Source organism: Periplaneta americana, chromosome 12 (genome assembly GCF_040183065.1).
Source record: "Periplaneta americana isolate PAMFEO1 chromosome 12, P.americana_PAMFEO1_priV1, whole genome shotgun sequence".
Lineage (NCBI taxonomy): Eukaryota > Metazoa > Arthropoda > Insecta > Blattodea > Blattidae > Periplaneta > Periplaneta americana.
The window spans coordinates 44,899,587-44,922,105 of NC_091128.1; the positions used below are offsets into that span (position 1 = coordinate 44,899,587).

The window sequence follows — 22,519 nt, forward strand, 5'->3', positions numbered from 1 at the left end:
GAAGACAATTTTAAGTTCTCAAAAGGATTTTAAGACAGACAACAATGTATAGTATATTTGTAGATCCACATTTAAAATAAATATTCCGTTGCAAAGGAAGTAGATTTTTGGAAACTACCCATTCACAATAATATAAATAATAATTGGCACAAAATATATGCACAAAGATATATATGTACACTATATTCTATATTTGTGTAAATATTCCTTGTTACCGGTATCTCGTTTCTGTACTTGCATAGTTGACTGTACAAATAGAAACTGATGAAATTTTTTTTTTGATAGGAAGATCTTAGTATGGTGCAAATGCTCGTGTGACTATTACCCTTAACAGCATGGGATCACTTGGTACATATTGTAGAGAACACATACCTTCATGAGGCTTTCCGGGTAAGCAAAAGTAAACTGGCTTTTAGTTGCAGTATTTGAATCTCTGTACTGACAGTGAGGTACCTTAAGAAAAAAAGAGAAAAATCTCCTACCAAAATATATTCACACACTGTTTCTCCCTAATAATAAAGTTCTAAATAAATATTTAACATACAGAACATAAAGGTGCTGTTTCAACACATAGTTTTACTATCTCAACTTAGCTGCATGCTCTTTGTCTTGGTTAGAAAGGAAATCATTTCAACCCAACAGAATGATGGTGTGAACAAATGACAACACTGCAAATTAGAACAACAAAATAACTCCATCTAGGGGAAACAATAACATGCCACGTACTTATGTAATTACGTCAGTGCTTTTCGATAACATGTTTGCAAATATTATTATTCCAAATATGCTGTGCTCCACACGCACATGACAGTAGGCTACACTGTTTATGTTTAATGTGAAAGGACTTTTAGGAGAGAGTTAGAGAGATATGTGCCCTCTTTAACAAATAGGGATTCGAAATTAAAGAGATAGACAAATTACAGTTCGAGACTTTAAGAGCAAATTGAAATATAATATCTGCAGATGTAACAAATGATTTTATTTAATAATGTATTTGCCTTTTTATTTTAACTACAGTTTAAGGCTAATACTATTTAAATTTTGAAATATTTAAAATAAAGATAAGGTGGTATAATAACAGCATTATTAACACAAATACCTACTACAGACTTGAATATCAAACAGATTTTTTATTTAGTACCGGTACTGTTGCACACTACATGAACAAGTTTTTAAAGTTATTTCTGATACTACCTGAGTTTTAAATCGACATCTCTAAGGGTATTCCTAGCAACAAATCAGAATGACTAATAAGCAGGGATATCAGTTATATTCTTTTAACTTTATATATTCCTGAAGATATGAACATTCAAGCCAAAATCATTATAGGTACTGATATTATTTTTAACTTCCCACATAGCAAAAGGAAATATCTCATCACACATTTTGAATTGCTGAAGATGGGCATGCAGTACAAGATAAAAATGTTCCTGCTGGAAGATAATACACCGTGTTTCAAAATGAATATCTGGGTTTTAAGGCTTTGTAGTATTTATTAAATTTAACGTACGCTTATAAATAATACATGAAATGAAAGAGCAACTCAAACAGTTTTGTAAGCACATGCACTATTTCCTCTGTCTGCCGTTAGAAAGCGTGTTGAACGAGTGAGAGAGTCTTTCACACGTAGCCCCAAGAAATCTGTTTGGAAGACTAGTCGTGAATTAGCAATTCCAGCGACATCTGTGTGGAGAATTTTAAGGAGACGCATATGGAAGTACGCGATTGGTTAAACGACGTTCTACCCGACTGCTGGATTGGCCGAAAGGGGCCAAATGACACAGCTTGTTTCGCATGGCCTCCACGTTCACCAGATTTACGTCATGTGATTTTTACCTTTGGGGATTCATAAAAGATCGTGTGTATGTACCTCCGCTACCAGCTGACCTACCAGACTTAAGACAGAGGATTGAAGCAGTTGTTGCAACAATTACTCCAGACACACTGATCAAGGTTTGGGAAGAACTCGCTTATCATCTCGATGTGTGCCATGTGACAAACAGTGCTCACTTTGAGCACTTGTAGCAAACCTGTTTGGTGTATTATTTATAATTGTACGTTAAATGTAATAAATACTACAAAGCCTTAAAACCCCGATATTCATTTTGAAACACCCAGTTATTATATTACAGCTCTGAAGTAGACCTATGTTCATATTTCGAAATTATGCTCTAAATTTTTTTAATGTTAACGAACATTTTTCCAATGACAAAATTATTAATGTACTAACCGATTAGGCTTGTGCATAAATTGAAACAATATTATCTGCTTCCTTAGTAGCTTAAACTCTGTTATTGAATTAATTAACATAATGAGTAGGGCCTACCTAGTAGGCCTACACTAGAGTAATCATGCCACCAAGTAATGAGTCTTTCGAGGATATCATGCTTTTAATGTCCATATTGCCAATGCATAGAATCTAGCCTGGGATGTTATTAATACTCATTACTACCACATAAAGATGAAATCACATGGCCTGAACCCATCACTGTAGCTTTGTTTAAATGTAGCAATATATTCACACTGTGCAATATGAAATAACAGTACAACACTTAAGTTTGATAAAAAGACACAAGGAAGTAGTACGAGGCGTATTCTTAAAGCAAGTTCCGTTTTCAATTATAGCCATCGGATCGCTGCAATCGTTAGTTTGCGCATGCGTGTTTTCTTCTTCAGTCCTCAGGCAAGCTGTGCATGCAGTTTCAGAGCTTCAGTCCGTGTGTGTGGTTAGTTGTGATCAGTTGAAATGTTTAAAGTGATCGAGCACCCCGCCGACTGTGAGATGCAGTCTGTTATCCGTTTCTTGAATGCGAGGAACATCAAACCAGCTGACATTCATCATCAACTTTGTGGGGTGTATGGTGATGATGCCATTAGTGGTGGAATGGTCAGGAGATGGGTTAGGAAGTTCAACAAGGGCCACGTCTCTGTACATAACGAACAGCGTACCAGTCGGCCATCTTTGAGCAATGACGATTTGGTGCGTGCTGTCGATGAAAAATTCATGAGGACAGGAGGTTCACAATTTCTTCGCTTTCCTTGAATTTTCCACAAATGTCGCGGAGTGTTCTCTACAAAATAGTGATAGATCGATTACGATATCGAAAATTGTTCTCGCGAGCTTCCAGTGCAGTGACCTTTCTCATACGTTACAGTGAGCAAGGCGATGAGTTTCTTGACCATATCGTGACAGGTGACGAGACTTGAGTGTCTCACATGACACCTGAATCGAAGCAGCAGTCCATGGAATGGAGGCACACTGCATCGCCAAGGAAAAAGGAATTCAAACAAACCATGTCAACATGCAAGATCATGTGCACTGTTTTTTGGGAGTCCTACTCATCGAATTCTTGCCTCGGAGTGAAACCATTAATAGAGAAACCTATTGTCAGACCTTGAAGAAGCTCCGTCGCGCAATTCAGAACAAGAGACGTGGGATGCTGACCAACGGAGTTGTGTTGCTTCATGACAACGCTCGGCCACACACAGCTCATGACATCCAAAATCTCATCTCGAAATTTGGCTGGGAACAAATTGACCATCCCCATACAGCCCGAATTTGGCTCAGAGTGACTTTCATCTCTTCCTGCACCTCAAGAAGTTCCTCGGTGGTGAACATTTTGATGGCGACGATGAAGTGAAAACAGCAGTGCGGTAGTGGTTCGCATCGCAGGCGGGCGAATTCTACAATGAGGGGATAGAAAGACTTGTGCCACGACTCGATAAATGCCTCAATAATGGTGGAGATTATGTTCAGAAATAATTGAAGTGTAGGGAATACAATGCAACAAAAATGGTTTGTAAATATCCTCCTGTTTACTTACTACACCCGTTTGGAACTTACTTTAAGAACACGCCTCGTATCTTGAAACAAAAATCTGTCTTTGCACAATGGAAAGATGTTGCCACATCAAAAAATGAAGCTGTTATTCACAATAGTTTCCTCATGTGCATGATGTGCAAAACCGTATTTGCGGAATTACTGGAGAATAAATTCCAATGTCAAAACTATAGGTTTGTTCCAGCACAGTTCGGAATCGATTCTGAACTTCCTGCTCATGCGCAGTAGCCCAGTGTGTGTTCCAACAAGACTAGAACTGATTCCAAACCGATATTGAACTTCCAGTTCCCTGTGCCAACGTGCTTTAGAACTCGTTCGAAACGAGTAAAATTGGTTCTTGATTAAGAGCAGGACTGGAAATTCTAAACTGTTGACACATGCGCTGATGGTTTGTTCTGAAGTTAAGGTTAAAATGCTTCGAGACTAGGCAGATTAAAATAAAAAAAATAGTCCATCATGAGTGATTTGGAAGGTGATAGTGATATATTTTATGACGAATTAAGTTCGGAAGATGAATATAGTTTTAATATGAGAAGAAACTCCGAAGGCCGTGAAAGAACAGTTCAAGAAACGCTCGAACAATGTAAAATCCTGAACTAGTTCTGACACCATACACAACTAGTGCATGCATTGAAAGAAGTTTGGTATTAGTTCGGAATGTATTCTGAACTGTTTGTTGTAACAAAACTATTGTTAACAAAATTTACGTAGGTAATTCGCATGTTGTATATTAGATTTCTGACAAATATAAATAATAATGATGCACTCAAAGATTCACTAAGTTTTAAAAGTAGTCACCACAAATTTCTAAGATTTTATGTGCTGGAAAAATCCTCAATATTTTCTTGCACTTGATGAAAGTGCCCTGAATTTTATTCTACTTACTAGTATATACCCTTCATACATTTGTGAAAATATAACATTTATATCTAAACAAATGACTTGCATTTTTTTTCTCCAATGTTTTACAGCTTTTCGGCATTGTAATCCTATATTGTTTTAACTTATTTTAGGTTGTTGTAATTACACTATAATTAGACTGGAATTGCAAAGGATAGCCTTAGGTACATTTGGTAGTGTATAATAATTATATCGGAGAGTTTACATGTTCAGCTCACATAATCCTTTTTTATGTGTAAAGTGAGCACCTTCTTTTAGTAGGATGAATAGTATCTCCATAAAATGTCTTGAAATTATACCAGCATATTACTGAGCCATTTCTCGAATAACTCTCTTGCCGAAGTTCGTATACAGATATGTGTTTTGCTCGAACTTTGAAGTGGCAGCAATGATCATAATACCGAAAACACAAACGTTCTAAGTAGGCAAAGTGGGAGCGGTGAAAATATTATACTTTTCGTACTACAAAGCACTGATGAAATTAGATAATGTAGGTTTATCTAGTTTATCTTTTATTTATCTGTAAGAAAAGTAAATTGCTACTGAGCATGAGTATGAGATTTCATACTAGTAAGAACATAGTTGAAAGACACTGACAAATGAAGAGAAGCTTGTGTAGAGAGTTAGGGCAGCAAAGAAGCAACATTTGTCAATAAAATCTGGATAAAATTAAATGCTGCAAGCACATTGTCAATGCAAGTGAGAGGAATCTCTGCAACTACGTGTTCGTGTCAGTTGGCCTCACACAATTTTGATTCAGTTACAGTAAACATACTATTAAACAGATATGATAAAGAAAATAAATCTACTTCGTAAAGGTATTAAATAAATCATCTAGGAATAACAACTTCTTTATATTCCGAAATTGTATCTTTTTTCATCGTTGAGAGTTGGTGTTTCTCTTTCTGTGAATACAAAATACAGAAACTGAATAATTAAACGAAAAATGAACACATATTTTTTAGTCATGATTCTTTTTTTAAAACAATATTGATTCATAAAGCTTAAATTCTTACCTATATGTTTGTTGTATATCAAACACGAGTGAAAACATGATAACTAGGTATAGGTACTGTTATCTGAACATGAGTGAAGCTAATTTAGATAAATGGACAAACATTGCAAAAGATGTATGATTTGAGGCTTTCTCGGCGTTGGTTCGCTAATATGTTTTCACGGGATATCAGCCGAGTTAAGATTTTGGAATGCTCCAAGCTTTCGACTGCTATCTCTGCAGCCCTGAAGATGGCTGCAGAGATAGCAGTCGAAAGCTTGGAGCATTCCAAAATCTTAACTCGGCTGATATCCCGCGAAAACATATTAGCGATTGCAAAAGATATTTACAAAATAGGTTATTCATTCTTGATTCAGACATTATCATTAGTACAGACCGAGAAACAAAATTTGGGCCACCTGAATTTCCCAAGTTCCAGTTATAACATAAATTCCTGCACATACTCTGAGACTGTACAAGTAAGTTATGTATTCAAGGCCAACATTTTTATTATAATAAATGTTATGCAGTATTATTGTATGTAGATAGGTAAATAAATAATTCTGTGGATGGGTGGGTGGGCTGACGGATTTTTTTTTCTTGTATTTGCTCCTAATGATAAGGTATAATTTTTCAAAATCATACCTGTTTTCAATGTATGTATTTTACCAATTTTTTTACTATTGAGAAAATTACTATATATCGGTAATACATTTTTATAATAAGTTACATTCAAATAATTCTGTTTATAATATAAATCAGTGTGCAATAAATATATTGGAAAATCTACATGCATCGACTAAGTTTTAATATCACTAGTAAGCAGAAAAAAACAATACAAATATTTTACAAATAACTGTTAGGCTACTATTCCTGTTAAGTTACCTGTTACCAGTTAAGATAGTAAAGTATTGGAAACTTTTATTTTATGAGGCAATGCTCATGCAGCTGTTTCTAAATTAACATAAGTGAAATTAAGTCCAATATTTGCTACTAAAGGATAACGTTTTGAGGATTGAGGAAATTAAATGCATGTAATTTAATGAATATTGTGTCTTAATTTCACTAAATTAACCTTGTTATGAATTGGACTCATACTGTACGAATGTTGCCCAAGGGAAACGTATTTATAAGAGTTAGGTAACCTTTATGTAAAGAGTATTTTTGTAGTTATACTTATCTTTGCATATAGCGTGAATATAGACATAAATATTGATACAATCTTTTTACTATAAATGATTGGTTGATTGGGAAACTTACTCGTGTTAAATTACATAAGCAACTGTGACTTACAGCTGTTTCAGTGCTTCTTCACACCATCCTCAGAGCCTTCTAGATCTCGGCGTCATCTCGAACTTCACTGCCTGCTGTGGGGGTGCTTTTGTGTGTTGAAAAGTGGAGTCAAAAAGTGTGTGTGTTCTGAAATTGATCTGTGTGTTGAGAATTTGTGTTTTAGTGTGTGTGTATATTTCATATTGTTCTAGTGTGTTGAGTTTTTGGTTTTTGGGTTGTATGTGTAGGATTTCCATGTCTTTATTTATGTTATTGTATGTATGGTTAGCATTAGTTATGTGTTCGGCGTATGTGGATGTATTGTGTCTTCTGATTATTGCTTTAATGTGTTCTTTGCTAGCGTGTTTGGAATGATCTGCCTGTCTGTCCAATGTAGAACTTGTCGCAACTAATTTAACACGAGTAAGTTTGCCAATCAACCAATCATTTATATATAAGTGTTAAAAGTAGTGTACGCAAGATTCAAGATGGATATTTTTACTACTATTAGAAGCAAAATATTTATGTTACAAGCCTTTCACAGAGTTTTGCGGTGAACATCTCAAGAATGCCTGTTATAACATTGAGCATGATCAATTGTAGAATTAATGTGAACAGAATACCAGGTTCTTGGTCTAAGCTTTAATGCTCACACAATTCATTTTAGACAGGAAATACTTTATAATGTAGACAATAACATTAAATTATTTAAACCTGATCCTTATCTAAAGATAAAAGAAGTTGTTTAGCTGCCCTGCACGTGCTACAAATCTGGTGTCAGTCATTACAGAGAAAGACTATTGTATTTTGCAGCAAATTTCGGAAATGATGCTAAATATTGCACTAAAATACCAATATTTTTGCCCCTTACATCTAAAAACTTCGTACGAAGATAAGAACATGTAAACTTTCAAGTACCGGTATCTATCATACGCTACAAGTAGATCTTCTGAATTGATTCAACGTAGCAGAAACTGACTGCTCAAAATTGTTTGAGACCAACCTAGGAAGATAATGGATTTTGAAGATGTAATGGAAGAATTGTTACACCCATGCTGATGTCTGGTCACACTAGCATATGCACCATTCTACACACGTCAGCTGCCAAACTGCAGACAGTATAGAAAAGAAGAAGCCATATATATTTATATGTACATATAATTTAAGAATATGATGGAATCACTAGCTACTTATATATAACACATGTATAAACAGTACATGATCTGCCGTTACAACACAGAGAAACAACATGCTCCATAGATGTTACTAGAAACAAAATCACAGTCTGAGTAGAATCTGGGTGGATGGAACTGAAAAAAAGTACGATATGATATACAACTCTGGTTCCATGTATGATAAATCAAACACGTTATTTGTAACCTGCAATTTTGAGGTAGGTCTATGTTAAACATGTACTCTATTACTCTATAAGTAAGATGAAATCAGTTACACAGTTTGAAATCATTATGTTATGTAATATTTATCTTCGAGTTAAGACAGTCATGAATATAGGATATTGTATAGGCCTATTATTTACAAATTAAAAAAAAAAATACTATGTACCGGTATCAGAAAAAAATGTTCCATTTCTCTAAAATAATGTCAAGAAATTTAATGAGCTTAGGACTATCAGCCTGGTATCGCGCTCAGTGAAGATTCTTCTGCGAATACTGAATCGACGTTTATATTCTAAGATGGAAGGAGAGTTGGAAGTCATCAGGAAGGGAAAAAATACGAGATATGCAATTGGACTACTGTGAACAATCAGCAAAAGATACCTAGAGAAAAATAAGTGTATGCAGTATTTGTGGACCTGGAAAATACTTTTGACAGAGTGGATTAGAATAAACTTATTGGGATCCTGAAGAAAATTGGTGTGGATTGGAAAGAGAGGAGGCTATTCAATAATCTTTATGGTCAAATTCAGGATAGGAGAAAAAATGTCAGAGGAGAGAGGAGTATGACAAAGATGCCCATTCTCACATACCCTGTTCAAGATCTACTTGGAGGATTTTGTAAAGAACTGTTTTCGAAACATGGGCAGGGTAATAGTAGGAGGAAGAAGAATAAAGTGAATAAGATATGCCAATGATATGGCTTTGTTAGCAGAAAAGGAGATTATACAAAGGGATATGCTACTGGAGCCAAATGACAGCTATGAACAGTATGGGATGAAGATATATGCAAACAAGACGAAGACCATGGTCATCGGAAGAAAACTGAAGAAGGTAAACTTGCGAATTCGAAATGAGGCAATAGAACAAGTGGACAGCTTCAAATACTTGGGATGTGCTATAAGTAGTAACTTGAGCTGCTGCCAGGAAGTTAAAAGCAGGATAGCAATGGCAAAGAAAGCTTTTAATAGAAAAGGAACATCTTCTGCAGACGTCTGGAAAAAGAATCAAGGAAGAGACTAGTGAAGTGCTTTGTGTGAAGTGTGGCAATGTATGGAACAGAAACATGTAAGTGAATGGAAACAACTGGAATCGCTTGAAATGTGGGTATGGAGAAGAATGGAGCATGTGAAACGGACAGACAAAATAAGAAATGAAGCTGCTCTGGAAAAGTTGATGAAAAAAGAATAATGCTCAAATTGATCAGGAAGAAAAAAAAATTGGCTGGGTCACTGGCTGAAAAGGAACTGCCTACAAACAATGCACTGGAAGGAACAGTGAACAAGAGAAAAGTTCGGGGCAGAAGAAGATATCAGATAATAGACAATATTAAGATATATGGATTGTATGCGGAAACTAATAGACAGACGCAAAATAGGAAGGATTGGAGAATGCTGGGTTTGCAGTAAAAGATCTGCCCTTGAGCAGAGAAGAATGAATGAATGAAAGAATCTCTTCGTCTCAGCAAATGAATAGAATAAAGTTACGGTACTCATAATTTGTCTTCAAGCACACTTCGTGAATTTTCAAATACTGACTAAAACATAAAACATAAGTTATTTGTAGTTATAATTGCGCTTTGATTTTATGGGGTTTCATACAACACTAGGACCAAAAGAAAACCCTCAGTTCAGAAAATCATTCATAACTCACCTAGAATTATATATAGTCTTTACTTTTTGGCACACCAATAACTTGACATTGAAGGCTGTAATTTTTCTACCAATAAAATAAAAATCCTTATAATCATACAATTTTTACAAGGATTACATTATTGTAACATCATTTTTACACAAGAACTGCTTAAATTTTAATCTGACAATTATTAAAGTTTAATAAACTTGGTATCCCCGATTAAGGTTCTGACTGATATGTATATCTATTATCAGGCAGTACATGTCACTTGACGATGTGTGTCAGAGGAAGAACAATTTGTTTGTATGCATCTGAAGTCTGGAGGGGGAAAGGAACTGGCCACCCTACGTTCTTATTTCCTGGCCTAGTTGCCTCATAAGTGGTGCCTTGTTGGTATAACTTGTGAGGTTCAGACCTGTCTTCGGACAGTTGACTATACAACAACAACAATAAATTTGGAATCAGTGATCATCATAAGCGCATGTCTTACCCTTTTCATAATTCAAAAGTGCACATAAAAATAAATCAGAGAGCTCCTGTAAATAAGACAAAAGCGCGCATTGAAATCAATGAACAGCACACAAAATTTTCCTTTCTGCTACATTGGACTTTGGACTGGCCGCAAAATATATCAATGTTGTGTGCATATTATTGGTCAAAATGTCCTAACGCGAATAGCTGCAGGTAATGATTTAAAATAGACTGTAAGTAACTCCCAGTCTCCCAGTGTGTGATTTTGCTTTCTCTCTATTTCGTTAACATTATATTATAATTTTTTTTTCCACTTAATTCTCTTTGGCTACCATATTTATTCAGTTTTACGTAGTACGTTTCAGCCTGGACTATTTGTCCTTGGCAGAAACTATGCATGAAAAAAGCTACTACAGCTACAAACAAGGGCAAGTTAGATATGTTACACCTTACACTAGGCCTATAGCAGAGAAAATTGTCATAATTTAACTAGATCCATATCTAGGCCTACATAGCTATTATGAACTGTCTCTTATACTATCATTGAACAACTATGTGAAACTTCCCACCTTCTCTGCAAATAATGATGAGCAGGGAAAGGATTTATATGTAAATACATATTTACTTATAAAGCTAATATAATTTATATTTTGCATTATCTTTATGTTTCACAATGTGTAGGGTTGAAAAATCCTACTTTTATTTTCCATATTTTTCCATATTTTAGAGTTTAGTACATATTTTCGTTAATTTCCATATATTTTCCATATTTCATATAAAACAGTCCATATTATATTAGGTTTAACAATAAAACAAAACAAAATTCCATTAACTTTTAAAAATACATTTCAACAATAGAGATTTAAACACATGTTCAGTAATCCCTTTAACATCAGAGTTATTTGAAAATTAGCAGTCCTATCAACAATGGGAAAGTAAGTTACAAAACTGTATTAATTTAATTTAAAATTTTTAACAGACTTCAGTTGTGCAGCTCAACAGTTAAATGCCAGTCAGAGTACACATAGGTTCAGTTTTGTAAATCATACTATAAAGACGGTAAATATGCCAAAAGTACGTCATTCAGTCAATTTAAAATCAAAACTAACAAGTTACATTTCAGAATTTAAAGAAGATGGTTTATCAACTGACAATAAAATATTATTTTGTAATTTGTGTCAGTGTGCAGTATCATCTACACAAAAGTTCCTGGTGCAACAACACATTACAACTAGTAAACATCAGGCCAACAAACAACTAAATTCCAAGCAGAGACAATTGTTTTTAACACAACCAACAACATCGAATGTAAGATCTGAGTTTAACATCGACCTGTGCCGTTCTCTCATCTCTGCTGATATTCCTCTCTACAAACTAAAGAATAAGGTCTTCAGGGAATTCCTTGAAAAATATACTCAACATACAATCCCGGATGAGTCAACACTTAGGAAGACGTATGCTCCATCCATCTACGATGAGACAATACAGAAGATAAGAGATGAAATTAAAGATAGTTCAATTTGGGTTTCCATTGATGAGACTCCCGACAAAGAAGGTAGACTTGTTGGTAATGTAGTTATCGGTTTGTTAAGTGAACAATATTCTGAACGAATTCTTTTACATTGTGATGTTCTAGAAAAGTGCAATAACAAAACTATAGTTAAACTGTTCAACGAAGCTATGGGTATCCTGTGGCCAAAGGGTATTATGTACGATAATGTGTTATTCTTTATTAGCGATGCTGCCCCTTATATGGTCAAAGCTGGACAAGCATTATCTGTTGTATATCCTAAATTGACTCATTTTACTTGTGTGGCGCATGCATTTCATCGTGTGGCAGAAGTGGTCAGAGACAATTTCCCTAAAGTAGATTTGTTGATTTCATCAGTGAAAAAAGTATTTCTCAAAGCTCCCAGTAGAGTTAACGTGTTGAAAGAAATGTACCCTGAAATTCCATTGCCACCAAAGCCAATTTTAACTAGATGGGGTACATGGCTAGAAGCAGTTGAATATTATGCCGAACATATAGACTCTATTAACAATGTTCTCCTTGCATTGGACTCTGAAGATGCAGTCTCAATTGATACTGCGAAAACAGTTACCTGTGACATAAGTGTGAAGAATGACTTAGCTCACATTCAGCATACATTTTCATGCATCATAAAAACGCTCAAAAGTCTCCAAAATAGGCACCTTTCACTATCTGAAAGTTTTGAAATTATAAATAGTACTGTGGAACAACTGAATCGTGGTAGAGGTAAAGTTGCAGATGCAGTAAGAGCTAAGGTGGACACTGTACTTTCAAAAAACCCTGGATATGAAGAACTACAAAAGGTTGTTGCTGTGATGAGTGGTGAATCAACAGTGAAGATTAACTTGGACTTATCCCCAGCAGACATTGTGAAATTGAATTATGTACCAGTTACTTCTTGTGACGTCGAACGCTCTTTTAGTCAGTATAAATCTATCCTCAGAGACAATAGAAGAAGATTCACTTTTCAGCACTTGAAAGAAATGTTTGTAACCTATTGTTATGGTAACAGACAATAAAAATTGTGTTTTGTTGAAACTACATTGGAAGATAAGGTACGTCCATTATATTTTTTGTTTAGTTTGATTAAAATGTACCAATATTTAACGTACATAGTCATTTTTTTATAATTTTAAGTCCATATTTAATTCCATATTTTGGTAAAAATCCATATTTAATTCCATATTTTGGTAAAAATAACTACATATATATTTACATATTTCATATATTTTTAGTCCATATAAATCCGTTCCCTGATGATGAGTATTAAGACACTATGATTATATTCGGTTTAATGGATTTGCACATAAAAAGGCGAATGGTCACTGACAGCTGTGTAAAACGTGTGTTCCAAGAGTCTGGCATACATACAGAAGCTAAGTTATTTTTGGGAGCTGTTTTTGTATCTTCTGGTTCGTATTGTAATTCAAATTCTGCATTTGAGCTATTCCATCTCAAATCGACCGAAATATAGAGAAAATTGACATTGCAATTTTTAAATACAATGAAACTTTTTTTGTCCATTGACAACTGTGCTTTGTGCAAAGTTCGAGGCATCAGAACTTTATAGTATTTAAATTAAAAATATTTAAATTTATCGTATTTTCATAAAATTAACAACTTTAAACTGTTGTAGCTCCGAAACCCTCTCAGCCAATGATCAAAATCATGGTTTATTTTGATACTGAGAAATTAAAGTTTATATTGACATATAAAAGGAGAAATTTAGATTTTTCCTCATTAAGATACCTTTGCCTAGGAAAAATATTTTAAAAATATAGCGGTATAGTTAGATTCCGCATTGAAAGTACAAATAAACACATATTTTTTACTGATGGCACGTTGATAAGAAAGTAATGAAAATATCAAATAAAGAAAATAAACAGTACGCGCATGAACTAACCGCTGACTGCGAGGCGGGAGCTAGCCGAGGTAAGCAAGGCTAGGAGACAAACACGTGATGTGTCGTCTAGCAGTCATGGTTGTGCTAGCTTTATCACAGGTTTTCATAAACACAGGAGTAAAATGACGCCCAAAGCACGCTTATCTTCAGCTCTCAGCCAGCACATGCGATACTGCGCCGTTCAAGTCCAGGCGTGTGAAAATCTATTTAATACTCTCGAAACTTATTGCCATACCACTAAGCAAACAATGCCGAATCCCCCTTAATAATGCAAGGTTTTTTCTCAATATTTTTTTTACATTTTTACAAATTGGCAAAAAGCCTAAAAGTAAGTAAAATCAGATTATCTGTCTCTCTGTGTACAATAAAAATAAGGATTACTTCTTAATATAACCTACCAAATGCCAGCTTCAAAATGAGCTCTCGTTCAATGTTCTGCAGTAAATGGTTCCAGAGTTCTGAGCGCTGAAAGAGGCTTGTTTTTATAAAATACGCTAAATTTGTTGCTCAACAATACGAAAACCGTTTGACTTATACTATATTTTTGAAAATGCACTCTCCTCAGCACCTTGTACAAATAGGGAAAAAATTGGAGTATAAAAAAATGCGAGGTTTTTTACTGATCGATTTCATATGGAATAGCCCATTTAATCTTTTCTTTCCATAACATATTTGTGTATACCGGTATGACGTTTCAATGGGAAGTTTCGACTTGATGATTTTGGAAACTGTCCTTTGTTGTATTAATCATTCGTTCAATGTTCCGAAACATAAAACAATTGATTTACAACTATCTTCATTCTCTGCATTTCTGTTACTAGTAGTTTCTTCTATAACAAAATAACGTACCTAACTCGACTTTTGAATTCCAAATTCAATAATACCATGATGGTCATATAGTCTATGGAGTTCCTATTTCACTGGCCTCTGAATATTGAAACCTACAATGGCATGGCAGTAAAATGCCACAGTGAGTACTCCATTTAAGCATAAGACATAATATCCTATATTCATGATTCATAAATGTCTAACACGACAAATTTGGTTGATGTTCAACTGTAATTATATCACAACATTTTATGCAAAGGCCATTATTTGTGGTGTAGATACAGATATATATTCAGCATTAGAAATTAATACATATACATACCATATGTTCAAATTCGATCACAGTACTTATTGGTAGTTATTGGTACCTTCTATTTTTGTGTCTGTCCATATGAACTTCCATATTTTAACTGTCATTTCCTATAAATTCCATTAACTACACAATTATGAAATTTTATTAAAAAATACTTCTGTAATAATATATATGAAATGTATTGGCTCTTTTCTCTTGCAATCCCTTAAAATATTCCTAAATGATCCATTAAAATGCTAAAAAGAAAATTACATCAAATGATGGCTGCAAATCTTGTTTATCTGTAATTTAAATATGAGCAGATTTATAATTTTTCCATGCGTTCATGTACAAGTCCCTTTAAGTGTAGCAATTCATCTTTGAAACGAGGAAGTTATTATTTCGAGATGAAGAATGAAATTTCATAAGAAGGAACTTTATTTAATCTATAGTTCATTTCAGGATGCAAGATCGAGTCCTCTTCAATAAATGAGAGAAACGTTGGATTAACAGATTTTCATTGATTCTAGTTCACGTTAACCCTTTGTCTGTTAAAACATAAAATTGTTTAGTCACACCTTAAAAAGTGTTAAAATTTTTTAAAAAAGGTTATATACCGGTACCTTGGACAGACGGCCCATTTCGACGTGATGTTGCGTCTTCATCAGTGTCTCCTGAACTACTGGTGATCTTGAATTCTGCGATGTGCTTTCGTGAATTGTAGGGGTGGGGGTGTGTTGCTTTATGGTGGGGGCTGGTTGTTTGTGTGTTATGACGTATCATGACATCGAATAATGTGTGGGTATTGAACTGTAATTGTGTATTAAGTATATGTTGTGGGTATGTTATTGTATGTTTATATATTTCGTATTGTTCTAAGTTGTTTAACTATGAACTTTTTGGTGTGATGTGTAGAATTTCCATATCTGTTTCTATATTATTGTAGTCATGATTATTGTTGATAATGTGTTCTGCGTAATTTGATGTGATGTAGGGTTTGGAGTTTACTGGAGTTTACAAACTAAAATGCAATAGTTGCCCACATTTTTACATAGGACAGACAGGAAGATCCTTTCATACCAGATATAATGAACATATTAAAGCTATAACCAAACCCTACATCACATCAAATTACGCAGAACACATTATCAACAATAATCATGACTACAATAATATAGAAACAGATATGGAAATTTTACACATCACACCAAAAAGTTCACAGTTAAACATCTTAGAACAATACGAAGTATATAAACATACAATAATACACCCACAACATATACTTAATACACAATTACAGTTCAATACCCACACATTATTCGATGTCATGACACGTCATAACACACAAACAACCAGCCCCCACCCTAAAGCAACACACCCCCACCCCTACAACTGACGAAAGCACATCGCAGAATTCAACATCACCAGTATAGTGGGACCAACGGATCTGTGCCCCCGTAAGATATGCGAACTGAACCCCAATTCCTTCTCAGCCTCGGTAATTCATTTCCCTCCCTGCATTCCTATCTCTCTCTTTTCTATCTCTCTCTCTTTCTCTCCCCCACTACTCACAATTTTGAACCTTCTTCAGTTTATTTGCACTTGCAGTCCAGTGTTGTCAACTCAACATCAATACTGTAGCACGGACTAGCGAAAAAAAAATATTACTAAGCAAGTAATAGCATTTTTCGATGAATAGAAACAAACAGGTCAATATCTGTTTCCTCTAAATCAGGCAACGAAAATAACAACTGCGATCACAGATGAGGCTTATTTTATTTCAATTGATTACGTATTAAAATTTCTTACTTAACTAATACTGATATAATACAACATTTTTATGTAATTTATAAAGGCGGGTCACAGCGCCTAAAAAAGAAAATCAGGCGAGAGGGAGTCTGTGCAGGAGATGAAAAGCTAGAATCACCAGGGGGGAACAGACCAAGGGAATCTTTAATTTCTTGTAGATGATATGAACCGATGTATTTTAAGAAGAAAGATACAAGAATTTTATACCATGCAGAAAGAAGTTCCGACTTTGAAGAAATTATTGAAGGTTGCGAGGAAAGCAATAAATTTCCAAGGTGGGAAAGAAACGTTACGGATTAATAGAAGAGTAAGTAGCTAGATTTGTTTCAACTTGGGTGAAGACAGCAGAAGCAGCAATAGTAGTGACTCAGATTCAGATATGTCCGGGATATGCCCTCTGTAATTCCATGTATAATACAAGTCTTGGTCTTTTGTAAATATGTAAATTATTTTCATAAGAATAAATTAGAACTCCTGCACATTATCAGCATGTTATGTTATGTAAATAAGATCGTAGTATGTATTAACTTCGCCATAGTCGGTCCTTAGCCCGGATAAGAAAGAAAGAGGGTACATGACTATGTGTTCATTAATTCCTACAATTTTATAATTTTATTAGGCCTTCAAGATCACGTTCCAAACCTAACAAAATAATATAATAAGGTGAAGAAAAACTATTTATGACGAAAACATTTCTTTTTAGAAACGAAATAGATTCCCTTCAAGTAAATTCCATTTAACCAACAAATAGCCACTGTAATCATATAATTATCTCCAATTAATAGTAGAAGTCAATCAGCCTCATTAGACCTACTTAAATTAAATTATGAATAATTAATAATTAACCTCATATTATTAATAAGCAATATTCAAGAGACATAACACCTTTTGGCGGAAGTTTGGCAACACCCCTATCCGGCAAGGTTCGTGGCCTGCAGTTTGACGTTGTGGGAGGAAAGCTGGTGGAATGGAGTGAGTAGAGGCGTTAACTTTTCCGAGAACGACGACAGCGCTGAAGGGGCACAGATTCGATGGTACGATTATAGTTCAGGAGACACTGATGAAGACGCAACATCACGTCTGTCCAAGGTATATAACCTTTTTTAAAAAATGTTAACACTTTTTAACGTGTGACTAAACAATTTTATGTTTTTAACAGATTTTACTTAACGAAAAGTTTATTATACACTCGAAGAGCTGAAAATTTTGGATTTCACTATCTCACATTTTAGATGGAAAATATGAAAAATGTATAAAGAACCATATATATTGAAATTTCTAAACAAGAACAGCAATGCGCATGTTGGAAAGGCAAAGCTGAGCTTCGGAGATAAACACTTTGAACTGTTAGTTTTCATTGGACCACACTTTCTTACAGTGAGTTCCTAAAATGAGGAAACTATGTACTGTTGAAGGAAAATATAGTGGAACTTGTTATCACTAACATGAAAAAGATATGAAATGTGCATGTACATAATTTCTCTATCTGTACCTTCACTTAATTTCTTCATAGACTATAAAAACAATATAACATCTTCTAAGACTTTAATTGAACAATTTTAATACATATTCGAAAGAAGTTTATATGTACAGGGCACTTTCCTGTTTATGTAGAAGCCTTTCTTAATTAAATTAGAATTTATCATCAACAATTCCAAAAATTTAATTTTCTCTACTAACAAGAGTTTCAGAATGACATGACAGTGAAAATTATTTCATTATTTAATACTTTTCTTACGTAGTTGAGACAAAGTTCCAGGCAGCATTTTGTTTCACAAAGCCACATTGATTCAAATGGATTCAATGAGAAATAACATACTACAATCAGAAGCCAAAGCCTATATGCAATATAAAATACAAATTAACATTACAACTTGAACTGGAACAAAATAATAAACACTCATAAGCAGGAACACAAAATATAGTACTTTACCAACATAATTCACATACAAAATCTCATAGAGAGAAGATATAAAAAAAAGTTTTCATTTCACAATCGAAAATACTACCGGTATATATTTTTATAAGAGTTTTGTTTACCAGTATATTTAAAATGTGTAATTCAGAAGTGACAAATACGATTACTATAATATTAGTTGTTTTCTAATGCTGAAATATATTTCACCTATATAGTAATTGATATTTACGTGTTAACTACGAATTATTTGAAATATTGTCTTAGCTCTAAATCAATACTGAAATGAACAGTTAACATTACATTGTGCCAAATGAGAACGCCTCCCTTAGTAGTTGAAAGGAAACCAAAACTTCTATCAATTGCAGCTGCATTATATTTTGTCAGTGTATTATAATCATATCATGAATCTTAAAAACGTATGGCCATTTTATTTCAATGCACAATGTAGGATAAATTTTATTTTACTTCATTATTTTTTTAGCTTTCAGGAAAGTCGATGATTTTGTACAACAAATGGCTGTCTCCAGAATCGTGATTGTTCCTGGAAATATTACAATTTAATATAATACATAATAGGCCTGTATATATTATTTTGAAAGGCAAAATAACAACAAAAAAAACGTGAACACTGATCAAATTTATAAGAAAACACATTATTTTACATATCTGCACGTAGCTATCGATACAGTGAATGTAAGAAGTGTTTCTAAGAAACTTAGGAAATGTGATTTTTACAGGTAACACTTACAGTATTTTTTTTAACAATGCTGTATTTGGTGCCTACAAATTAAGCCGAAGAAATACAGAAGTGTAATTAGACACACAAAACCAAGCATATACAGTCCACTTCTTACACCAGCCTATGCTTCTTTCTCCCTTCTCTGTCTTCATCTCCTCATTTCCATTCTTCTTCTCCACCTTCAATCTTACTCATAATTATCATGTCATAATAATAATAATAATAATAATAATAATAATAATAATAATAATAATAATATAAATAATAATAATAATAATAATAATAATAATAATAATAATAATAATAATAATAATAATAATAATTTAGGAATATGTATGATAAGACTTTCTTGTGTTAAATGCAAACGTACCTCGTTTACATGCTTCGACCTATTTATAGGTCATCTTCAGAACTGGTCGTTGCTGGTCTTGATGTCTGTTGTTTTGTTTCCTGTGAGGGTGTGTTCATGTGGTGTAAGGAGAAGTCAAAGAGTATGTGTGTTCTGAAATTGAGTTGTGTGTTGAGAATTTCATTGGGGTGTGTTTTTGTGTGTCTGTATATTTAATATTGTTCTAGTGTGTTTAGTTTCTGAAATTCTCAACACACAACTCAATTTCAGAACACACACACTCTTTGACTCCTCCTTACACCACACGAACACATCCTCACAGAAAACAAAACAAGGGGCATCAAGACCAGCAATGACCAGTTCTGAAGATGACCCATAAATAGGTCGAAACATGTAAACGAGGTACATTAGCATTTAACACAAGAAAGTCTTATCATACATATTCCGAAGTGATACAGTGTTAAAAGCTGTGTAATCAAGATGTATGAATAATAATTTAATCTTCATCATCAATATTATCGTTGCCTTCTTCATCTCATTGTCATCTTTATATTCATAATCTCTTCTTATCATCTTTTTTCTTCTTTTTCATTACCTTTATCTTCTTCACCACCATCTTTAACATTCATCATCATCTATATCTATAAATTTTCTTCTTCTTCTGCAATATCTTTATTATTTTCTTAATCTTCTCATTTTTTCTTTATCTTCACAATATTGATCTTTTTCATCTTTATCTTCATCATCTTTTCTTTGTCTTTTTCTTCTTCTTCATTATAATCTATCATTATGTTCATCACCATGTTTATATTTTTCTTCATCATAATTAATTTTCATCATCATTATAATACAATCATCTATCATCATCATCATCATCATCATCATCATCATCATCATCATCATCATCATCATCTTCAACTTGATCTTCTTCTTTATCATCATCTTTATCTTCATCACCAACACTATCATCATCATCTTACTATTATTATTGTTTTTCGTTTCCTATTTCGTCATTATTCTCTTAGTTTTCTTCTTCTTTTGTTTTGTAGACTTGGTTAATTTTTTCTATAAGTCACCACTCTGCTATCATACTATAGACCTAAGAACGGATTATTATATCATCCCTCTGGACTTAAGTCTCAATAGCTCCATTATGCCACCTCTCTTGTAGCAGATATTTTAACACTGTTAATACTGCATAATAGAGCTAATATGCTTTATCTATAATATTGCATTTACATTCGATGCTAACAATTCTCATTCAAGAGATACAGTGAAAAAGTTTCTTGTTTTAAACATTAAACTTTTCTGGAAAAGAAAAAATGTATTTTTGGCTGCTCTAGAATGTCCCCATTTACCATATATTCTATACGTCTACATCAGGCTATTTTGCGGCAAATTTTCATTTATGTTAAATCTTTCCATTCCCCCCAAACGCAACTTTATTTTTAGCCATGTCATTAAAATAACATATTCCCCTGGATGTCCAAATATTTCTTACATTCACTGTCAGAAATTATCCAACCATGTACTAATGCCTAATGAATTTTGTGGTTCGTTGCTAGATAAATTATAGTGAAACACTTTCCCTCTTTATCTAAGAGAGAAACATTTTATCTAGAGTTCCATAGACAGCATTTATGTTAAATACATCAATTATCAACTTCATACATGTTACCTGTTGGAGAACATATTAAGCAATGGTTGCTGCTGCAGGGACGCTCTAGAGAGCCCCCTTCCAAGTGGAAATAATTTAAAAGGCTTCTTGAATAAAACGGTACTGGTAAGTCAAATAAAAAACGTAAGCTCATGCTCATGTTATCACTATGTGTGATTCTAAAATTCCAACGTTTTTATTTTGTAATTTAAATTTTCTCAAATATTTTCTTCCTTATTAAACTCAATGAGTCACCACTAAACAAAGATAAAATAATATTCGTTTTACCTCACTTGAGCTAAATTCAGTAGCCAGTCTTGTGATCTATTTCTATTCTACTCAGACATTTATCGTTACACTATGGGAGCTTAATTTTCAAACACACAACGACTCCTGATTTTCTCTCCATCGAAGGGTGTGAAGGCATACATATAAGTGCAATCATTTTCTATAAATACTTGGATTAAGTGGTTAAAAATACAGTAACTGTGGTGGTGGGCTACTTAAATGTGAACAGTGCTACAGGGTAAGTATTTTATATTCTGATTTGTGATTAATTTCTCAAACTACTCGCACATATGGGCACACACATTTCAAAATGATACCAGTGCTTTCATAAACTTAACGTTTGAATCAACAGTACCGGTACCTACTTGGATGGATGGCTTACAGGCACAAAAGGGACAAAACCATATGGGCTATTCCATCTCAAATCGACCAAAATATAGAAAAAATTGACCTTGCAATTTTTAAATGCAATGAAACTTTTTCTGTCCGTTGACAACTGTGATACAATACTTTGTGCAAAGTTTGAGGCATCAGAACTTCATAGTGTTTAAATTAAAAATATTTAAATTTATCGTATTTTCATAAAATTAGCAACTTTAAACTGTTGTTGCTCCAAAACCTTTTCACCCAATGATTAAATCATGGTTTATTTTGATGCTGAGAAATTAAAGTTTATACTGACATGTAAACAGTTTTTC

The 22,519-nt window shown here is 33.8% G+C and overlaps 1 protein-coding gene across 35 annotated transcripts in view; it reads right to left on the bottom strand.

Moving 5' to 3' along the window:
• Window positions 1–22,519, bottom strand: part of para (sodium voltage-gated channel paralytic) — an 873,489-nt gene that overhangs the window by 178,457 nt on the left and 672,513 nt on the right. For 21 of the 35 annotated variants that reach the window (XM_069841235.1, XM_069841233.1, XM_069841210.1 and 18 more), the window contains one exon: window positions 373–453. The exons of the other annotated variants lie outside the window; for them this stretch is intronic. In XM_069841235.1, the coding sequence (XP_069697336.1) occupies window positions 373–453 (81 nt within the window). The remainder of the gene's footprint in view (window positions 1–372; window positions 454–22,519) is intronic. 35 annotated transcript variants of the gene reach the window in all.